Source organism: Oncorhynchus gorbuscha, linkage group LG22, assembly GCF_021184085.1.
Source record: "Oncorhynchus gorbuscha isolate QuinsamMale2020 ecotype Even-year linkage group LG22, OgorEven_v1.0, whole genome shotgun sequence".
Lineage (NCBI taxonomy): Eukaryota > Metazoa > Chordata > Actinopteri > Salmoniformes > Salmonidae > Oncorhynchus > Oncorhynchus gorbuscha.
The window spans coordinates 32,150,873-32,160,309 of record NC_060194.1 but is presented as its reverse complement, the minus strand read 5'-3'; the positions used below and the strand labels follow the sequence as shown (position 1 = coordinate 32,160,309).

The 9,437-nt window shown below is 42.2% G+C and overlaps 1 protein-coding gene across 2 annotated transcripts; it reads left to right on the top strand.

Moving 5' to 3' along the window:
• The first annotated feature begins 460 nt into the window (after positions 1 to 460).
• LOC124009174 (zinc finger protein 544-like) lies at positions 461 to 4,756 on the top strand. 2 transcript variants are annotated; one of them, XM_046320731.1, is made up of 4 exons: positions 482 to 925; positions 1,020 to 1,138; positions 2,250 to 2,364; positions 2,583 to 4,756. In XM_046320731.1, the coding sequence occupies exons 1-4, from the start codon at positions 712 to 714 to the stop codon at positions 3,704 to 3,706; spliced, it is 1,572 nt and encodes a 523-aa protein (XP_046176687.1). In that variant the 5' UTR covers positions 482 to 711; the 3' UTR covers positions 3,707 to 4,756. The 2 variants fall into 2 exon arrangements, with proteins under 2 accessions (XP_046176688.1, XP_046176687.1); XM_046320732.1 differs by lacking the exon at positions 1,020 to 1,138 and having other exon boundaries at positions 461 to 609.
• The last annotated feature ends 4,681 nt before the right edge of the window (positions 4,757 to 9,437 follow it).

The following is a 9,437-nucleotide window of genomic DNA, read 5'->3' as shown; positions in this document are numbered from 1 at the left end:
CCCTCCTTTCGAAGCTTCCAGTCTGTTATTCAAACTCAATCAGCATGACAGAGTGATCTCCAGTCTTGTCCTCATCAACACTCACTGACATGATGTGAGAATGTCAGTGAGAATCACTGACATGATGTCAGCTGGTCCTTTTGTGGCAGGGCTGAAATGCAGTGGAAATGTTGTTTTGGGATTCAGTTCATTTGCATGGCGAAGAGGGACTTTGCAATTAATTGCATTTCATCTGATCACTCTTCATAACATTCTGGAGTATATGCTAATTGCCATCATACAAACTGAGGCAGCAGACTGTGAAAATTAATATTTGTGTCATTCTCAAAACTTTTGTCCACGACTGTAGTATTTCCCACCTCAGCCTCGTTTTCGTTTCAAAATGGCGCCTGTGCGACTAAAGCTTTAAAAAAAAAGAAATTGCCTTGCCAGCGCTGAACTCTACCAATTTTGAAGGGTTGTTGCAGTCTCATATTTACGGTAATGCATGTTCACGTCACGAGTTGAACGGAAGTGTGATTACGCACGCATCTCTTACTTGAAACATTGTTGGCCTTAATCGATCTTTTACATATGCCAAATTGGACCACTATCAACATTTGCCATAGTGTAAGATTTTTTATTAATTGATTATTTATTGCATATGGGCTAGCTACAAAATTGTAACATATTTACTTAACAGAGAATACTGGGCTGGCTAGCTGCTACAAGATGGCTAGCTGCAATTTTCAGGCACAGTTGGTATCCGTTATGGAGGTATTAGCTAAAGCAGCTGTAGCAGAAATAAACAAACGTGTAGATGATAGCTGTGCTGTTATACGTTTGGAAATGACCCAAAGCCAGCGAGATATTGATGTACTGAAAAGGAAGTGGCAAATGATGGAGAGCGAGTTGAAGAAGACGCGAGGACGAGTCAGAAGAAAAGGTATATAGATGTTATTCATGGTCATTTGATTGCATCATGGAGCAACTGAAGAAAAGCACGAGTGAATATTTGACTGCATACAATTGTTTTCCAGTTTTTTATCCCATGGCATCAGAGAGATCTTCATATCCAGTCAAGATTGTTTTGAACAAGCAGAGTAGCTCACAGTGGAGAGACGAAGAGCTGGCTGTTGAAGAAGACTCTCAGCCACAGGTGTGATACAACACCTTTACAATTACAGAAATCCAAGGGCCTCGTAACTGTTGCATTTATTCACACTACCTGCGTGTGCCATTACTGACAAGACTGCGCATATACAAACATATATACATTTATGAACTTGGCGCGCGCATATTTCCAGGTATACACCAGACCCGTCGTTAAACAGTGAGTGCGTGATTGAGCATTATAAACTGGGAGGTTTGAGCCCTGAATGCTGATTGTTTGAAAGCCGTGGTATATTTAATAGGCCCAATTAAATGAGAGATGACATGGTCATTTGTTTTAGGATACTTAATGAATATGAACCCATCATGGGCAGAAAAGGTGAGGGATTTATTCTTGTAAGGTTATTAAAATATCTATTATGTTACAAATTAAATATTGTCCACTGGAGAAATGTTGAATTACAGTTTTTCAGACCGTACAGAAGTAGCCTACAATCGTTTGTTCTATTGTTAAACTGCTCTGGATCAGATGGCATGGAGCAAAATACTTGAAATAGCTTATCTAATTACTACTGTGAAGTGGGCCAATTAAATGAGACAAGGAGAATGGAATCTAATTTGTTGTAGGCCTGTAGGCTACCTGATGAGTATGAAACCATCACAGAAGAGGTGATTAATTTAATCTGCAGTGATCATTGAAATTAAATACATAATAGCCTAGGCAATTGCCTATTTCTAATTATTTAAAAATACAAAGATAAACTAAATTGATGTTCTCTTCTAACTAACGGCAAACAATTGTATCTTGTTATTAACCTGTTATTTGTTATGAAAAAACATGGCCATCTTAACCCCCATTTGCAAGAAATACTAGGCTACTTGCGTGCTTGCAATGCAATGCTTCAACCACATAGAAACTGCATCTAAATTTTGCAGGAAGGTGAGCACATTCTCTGGCCAAGTTAAGTATTTATAAATGGCCACGCATGTTTTGGGGTATATTTTGTACGTACGCATGGTTTCAAATGATGCCCCTGACCTCTAGGATCAATTCTGCTATTGGAATATCAGGATAATTATTGCTTTTGTGTGATTCATGAGTATGAAAAGTGTTCGAAATGGTGTGTCCAGAGTAATAACCTCAGTCCCTGTTACAGCCTACAGATGTGGAGCAGAGAGTGGAGACTGAACCCATACTGATCAAAGATGAGGAGACAGCAGAGTACGTGTGGAAGGCTAACGCGCAGGAAGAGCTCAGGATCACTGGAGAGGGTGGGTGTGACCATAAGGGGTACTGCTCTGTCTGTCTATGGAAGACTGTGTTGATGTGGTGGTATGCACGTTCCAAATTGCTACATTGGTGTTGGGTGTTTTATGTTCTGGTATACGTAGAGCACGGACACACAGTCAGTTCTAAAGCAGTCATGTTTTGCAACAGTTAAGGGTCTGTTGTAAATGTTTATTTTTTATCTTTATCCCTAAATCTTTAGAGTCTGGTTCCAAGCCTGGGAAACCACCATCCTTTGAGCAACGGCACTGTGATGAGGACTTCATCACACAACCCAGCATGGCTCCTGAAGACTCAGTGGAACATTACCCCAATTCTGATCGTCCAGAGGAACCAGGCACACCCCGGCTCGCTTCTACAGAGGTATTCCGCACAGAACAGCACCGGCCAGCCAAGGACGAGGACTCACTAGAGCTTGTGATGGTGAAGAATGAGAAAGAGGAGGAGCTGGATCAGACCACGGGCCTGGCAGGACCTGACCAGTTTGTCATGGATGAGACTGATGGGCAGCTGTGGACCTCTGTGGATCCAGGTGGAGACACTGACCCTGTCTGCCACCCAGATTTCTCCTTTCATTCCACAGAAGAGTACTCTCAGAATATCTCAATTTACCCATCTCATAGTGGGCTGCCATCTGCTCCTACTATGACAGATGACGTAGGGCCATCGCTTCACTCTTCTATAGGAAAACCACATGCTAACATGTTCAGTGCAGCAGCACACAGGAAAAGACATGTCAGGACATTGGCTGATGAGACTAGACAACAGATGCCAGAGGGACAGAGCAGTGAAAGGCTGAACTCAAGTAATGAAGGAAATAGTTTAGCTCTACAGCCAAGGCAGCATCAGTACAGGGCTTCAGAAGCAACAGTGAGATTGAGTGAGTGCATGACAGGGTCAAACATGGCCACCACCTCCACCTTCTCTGGATACAGTCTGAGTCACAGTAGTTTTAACATGGTGAAGAGAATGAGGAGTCAGTGGAGGTCGGGCGGCACCACCGAGAGGCGTTTCAGCTGCACCTTCTGTGGGAAGAGCTTCCAGCGTTTCTGCCAGCTCAAAGTACACCTCCGGAGTCACACCGGAGAGAAACCGTATACCTGCGAACAGTGTGGCAGGAGTTTTACCCAGCAGTGCAACCTGATCAGACATGCTGTAGTCCACAGTGGGGAGAAGCCCTTCGAGTGCAAACAGTGTGGGAAATGCTTCACCCAGCGCTCTAGCATGAAGTCACATCAGAAAACTCACATAGGAGAGAGTCCAGTGTCTCAATACGTGGTACCCGCATACCCTGGGGATCCACACACAAGTTTAAAGCGCAACTGAAGGCAATAAACATCTTCTGATATAAAAAGGCTATGTATCACTGATGAGTCAGAAACATTTATTCTATTGTCAAATTGTAAATAGGATAATTGTGTTCATAAATTCAGTCTCATCCAAAACTGAGTTTTGTAAGTAGGTTCGACAGAACTTACTTTTGGGTTGGGTTTTGATTTTACCAATGCTCACTTGCCCACTAACACCGGATACACAGCTGTGGTGATTGCGCTCTATCCAATCCACCGTAGAACACACAGCTTTTCAGACACACCTGCCCATCTCACTTTGTTTAACTTGAGTAATACAGCACCAAACATCTTAACTATAAGTACAATTACTCAACTAAAACCTTGTCAAAAACGTCCAAGTTAACTCAAGAAGTCTATCTTAGATTCATAATGCTTGCATCGTTCCTATGGGGTTTCATGGGGGACAAACATTATTAACTGCCACATCGAACCTCACCCCCAAGTCTGAAATCTGTTTTTTCATAAAAGAGCAACAGAGAAATGTGGAATTAGTGCGCTCAGTCGCTCTTTAATGTTGTCTCAAACCAGATGAAACAAATAGATAATAATTGCATATTTTTCCTGTAACACTTTCTATGTACAAATGTGTTACAGAAGGTAATTTGAGACATTTTGACAAGCTTTTCCTCCAAATTGATTTGTAAAATGGTTTTCATGTTTGACTGTTGACGGCTCTTCACTTTAATTTCAACAACCTATTTTCAACTGGTAATGTGTGTTTGTACCACAAAATCATAAAAACCATGCTATATTCAATAACATATATTTAATGAAAGAGTCAATTTGCCAAAATAAAAAGTTTTAGCTTCATTGTCCGAATAAATAGTAGGGGAGTGTTTATGTATGTGCCTTAAAACCCCTAAGTAAAGAACCTCAATGTAAATCAGCTATAATGCATCAATAGTTACTTGAAATATATCATGAAATTAAGTTCACATGAAACTAGTTTATGGTCTTTGTTTGCCAGCTGTGTTTCAAACAAGTTATATACTTTTTTCTATCCTTTAATAAATACCATACCACATTTTCAGAATGGTTTCATTAGGTTGTGTCGATGAGAATGGAGATGACAATATCAAAGCTGCACACACGTACAGTTTTATCAATTGTGGCCACCTCCCTGTTTTCCATTTTGTCCCGCGGAGTCATCACAAACTGAAGAGGAAGTGGCCCATTAAGAATATGGAACCTTCCCTTCAAGACGCCGATCACCCACTTTATAACAAAATGCACATTCATATTTTCATAATATTATTTTGGTTCATGAAATATGTCATAGCCTTTCAACATAGTTTTGTCTTTCGGAACCACGACATCCAACGCTCCGTCCTTGTTCATCCTATAACATCCTGACTCTTCTCCACTCTGCTGTTCTCGGGTGCGTTCACCAGGATGCAAAGTTTTAAAACATTTGTACCTTTGGAACCAACCTGGTCTAAGAGCATTTCATATTATTCTGCAGGTAAATCTGAGACACTCCATTTGGTATGATATGTTACATTTTGTATGGTTTGTATTCATTTGTGGATGTCCATCACCCATTTCATATGATATGTTTCGAATTACAATTCAAATAATATCTTACAAATTTTCAAAATGTACAATATGTTATGAATTTCCAAAACAAATGATATGTTACGAATTCTAGCTAGGTGGCTAACGTTAGCTAGCTGGCCAACATTAGCTGGGCTAGGGGTTAGGGTTAAGTTAAAGGGTTAGGGGAAGGGTTAACTAACATGCTAAAAAGTAGTAAGTAGTTAAAACGTTGCTAAAATGCTAAACTTGTCCTTGATAAGATTCAAACTCGCCACCTTTAACGTTATGCATCCACCCCGACAAACCACCCTACTTTCATTTTTGCCCTAAGTAACCATCTGTCTTGTGTAATCAAATGTAACATATCATATCATACTAATTTGAGAGTCCGAGAGGTATATTTACTATGTTATGTCTAGTCTATGAGACCAGGCTGTTGGAACAGCCTGCTGGAGGATCTGACGGCCTCAGAGACAGTAGACATTTTTAAGAGAGAGCTCAAGACATACCTTTCTATCTGTGCTTTTATTTAGGGTAATTTTATTGTGCTATTTTATCTACCTGATATAATTTTATTTGCTTTATTCCATTTTATTTATCTTATTTTCCTTCCAACAGTCTCTGGTTTCAGTGATGTTTTATTACTCCTGTTATCTGTTTAATTTTAACATTTCCATTTGTCTAGATCATCTATTTTATCTTTGTAATTTTTATTTATTATTTTACTTTTTGTTTTAAGAACTTTGAAATGCATTCACTTGTAGAAATGTGCTCTATAAATAAAGTTTTAGTTAACATAGAATTACGCTGTACCGTAGAACAAACATGTCTTTCTAACATGGAAATAAGGAATCCTTGGAGTCCTTCCTCTTCCTAAAACACCAAGTACTTTAGAGGAAATAGGAAACCGTTTCAGAAAAGTGCAAGGGTGTCAATACATTTGTCTGGCACTGTATGTTCAGGATATCAGGATGGTCGGACTTGGCTAGTTTGTTGCAACATCAGGCAGACTCTAATCGTCACTTGTGGCAAGAAGGTTTGCTGTGTCTGTCAGCGTAGTGTCCAGAGCATGGAGGCGCTACTAGGAGACAGGCCAGTACATCAGGAGACGTGGAAGAGGCCGTAGGAGGGCAACAACCCAGCAGCAGGACCGCTACCTCCGCCTTTGTGCTAGGAGGAGCACTGCCAGAGCCCTGCAAAATGACCTCCAGCAGGCCACAAATGTGCATGTGTCTGCTCAAACGTGCATGTGCATGTGTCTGCTCAGAAACAGACTCCATGAGGGCCCGACGTCCACAGGTGGGGGTTGTGCTTACAGCCCAACACCGTGCAGGACGTTTGGCATTTGCCAGAGAACACCAAGATTGGCAAATTCGCCACTGGCGCCCTGTTCTCTTCACAAATGAAAGCAGGGTCACACTGAGCACATGTGACAAGAGTCTGGAGACGCCGTGGAGAACGTTCTGCTGCCTGCAACATCCTCCAGCATGACCGGTTTGGCGGTGGGTCAGTCATGGTGTGGGGTGGCATTTCTTTGGGGGGGCCGCACAGCCCTCCATGTGCTCGCCAGAGGTAGCCTGACTGCCATTACGTACCGAGATGAGATCCTCAGACCCCTTGTGAGACCATATGCTGGTGCGGTTGGCCCTGGGTTCCTCCTAATGCAAGACAATGCTAGACCTCATGTGGCTGGAGTGTGTCAGCAGTTCCTGCAAGAGGAGGGCATTGATGCTATGGACTGGCCCGCCCGTTCCCCAGACCTGAATCCAATTGAGCACATCATGTCTCGCTCCATCCACCAATGCCACAGACTGGCCAGGAGTTGGCAGATGCTTTAGTCCAGGTCTGGGAGTAGATCCCTCAGGAGACCATCACCCACCTCATCAGGAGCATGCCCAGGTGTTGTGTGGAGGTCATACAGGTACGTGGAGGCCACACACACTACTGAGCCTAATTTTTACTTGTTTTAAGGACATTACATCAAAGTTGGATCAGCCTGTAGTGTGGTTTTCCACTTTTTATTTTTTACATTTTACCTTTATTTAACCAGGCAAGTCAGTTAAGAACACATTCTTATTTTCAATGACAGCCTGGGAACAGTGGGTTAACTGCCTGTTCAGGGGCAGAATGACAGATTTGTACCTTGTCAGCTCGGGGGTTTGAACTCGCAACCTTCCGGTTACTAGTCCAACGCTCTAACCACTAGGCTACGCTGTGACTCCAAATCCAGACCTCCATGGGTTGATAAATTTGATTTCCATTTTTGTGTGATTTTGTTGTCAGCACATTCAACCATGTAATGAAAAAAGTATTTAATAAGAATATTTCATTCATTCAGATCTAGGATGTGTTATTTTAGTGTTCCCTTTATTTTTTTGAGCAGTGTATATTTAAACAAGGTAAATGATGACATATTGACTTTATTTTATCAAAGATCAAGAGTTGCTGTTTTGAATGACGGATATGAATTACAATTATGTAATCCTTATGTATCCAAATGATAAAATCATTTTTCTCAACATCCTGTCATTTTTCAGTTCTTGAGTCAGTGATGCTTTTTCAGATCAAATTGCTTAGAAGAAAAAGGCTGTCTTGTGATACCATGGTCAGCATAATGTTTATAACACATTTCTAATGTACACTATTTAGCCAAAAACCTGGTTACCTCTGCCAGTGTAGCGGACATAAGCTGAAGAATGGTTGCTCATGGTCACGTGAGGGTGAAGCCCCACCTGCATCTTCAAAATCAATGTCTGCCCTCGGCCCAAGAGGGAGTTGGTTTGGTTTAATGGTAAAAAGTTGGTTACTCCTGCAGTAGACTCAGGGTTTGTATCCACTCTGTCACACCAGGAAGTTGAATTTCCAGCAAGGCAATAACCCCAAGCACACATCAAAATCACAATTTGCAATTGCTGGTCAAAAGTAATGCACTCTTTGGGCTCCCGAGTGGCGGTCAAAGGTACTGCATCTCAGTGCTCGAGGCGTCACTACAGATACCCTGATTTTAACGGAGCTCCCGAGTGGCGGTCAAAGGTACTGCATCTCAGTGCTCGAGGTGTCACTACAGATACCCTGATTTTAACGGAGCGCCCGAGTGGCGGTCAAAGGTACTGCATCTCAGTGCTCGAGGGGTCACTACAGATACCCTGATTTTAATGGGGCTCCCGAGTGGCGCAGCAGTCTAAGGTACTGCATCTCAGTGCTGGAGGCGTCACTACAGATACCCTGATTTTAACGGGGCTCCCGAGTGGCGCAGCGGTCTAAGGTTCTGCATCTCAGTGCTGGAGGCGTCACTACAGATACCCTGATTTTAACGGGGCTCCCGAGTGGCGCAGCGGTCTAAAGTACTGCATCTCAGTGCTGGAGGCGTCACTACAGATACCCTGATTTTAACGGGGCTCCCGAGTGGCGCAGCGGTCTAAGGTACTGCATCTCAGTGCTGGAGGCGTCACTACAGACACCCGGGTTCTATTCCAGGATGTATCACAACCGGCCGTGATTGGGAGTCCCATAGGATGATGCACAATTGGCCCACCGTCGTCCGGGGTTGGCCGGTGTAGGCTGTCATTGTAAATAAGTATTTGTTCTTAACTGACTTGCCTAGTTAAAAAAAGGTTCAATTAAAAAAATATAAATAAATAAGGAATAGGATGCCATCTGGAACGCACACCTAGCCTGACATTTTTATTGAGAAATGTGATTAAAATTCAACCACTAAACACACGCAGGCTGTCAGAAAGAAATGTACTATTGCCATAGTCAAAGCAGGGGAAAATTATACATAGCTGCAGAACGGATGTGTGGAATATCACTGGGTGTGGAATAGATGAAAAGTGTTAATTCAAACAGAGAGGAATGTACACTGAACAAAAATATAAACACAACATGTAAAGTGTTGGTCCCATGTTTCATGAGCTGAAATAAAATATCCTAAAAATGTTCCCTAAACACAAAAAGTTTATTTCTCTCAAATTTTGAGCACAAATTTGTTTACATCCCTGTTAGTGACAATTTCTCCTTTGTCAAGATAATCCATCCACCTAACAGGTGTGGCATATCAAGAAGATGATTAAACAGCATGATCATTACACAGGTGCATCTTGTGCAGTTTTGTCACACAACACAATGCCACAGATGTCTCAAATTTGGAGGGAGCGTGCAATTGGCAT

Bases quoted from the DNA above. Each gene is read 5' to 3' on its own strand.
- LOC124009174 (XM_046320731.1), top strand. From the start codon at position 712: ATGGCTAGCTGCAATTTTCAGGCACAGTTGGTATCCGTTATGGAGGTA. The intron at 926-1,019 runs GTATATAGATGT...ATTGTTTTCCAG, and splicing joins AGGACGAGTCAGAAGAAAAG to TTTTTTATCCCATGGCATCA. The intron at 2,365-2,582 runs GTGGGTGTGACC...CTAAATCTTTAG, and splicing joins GCTCAGGATCACTGGAGAGG to AGTCTGGTTCCAAGCCTGGG.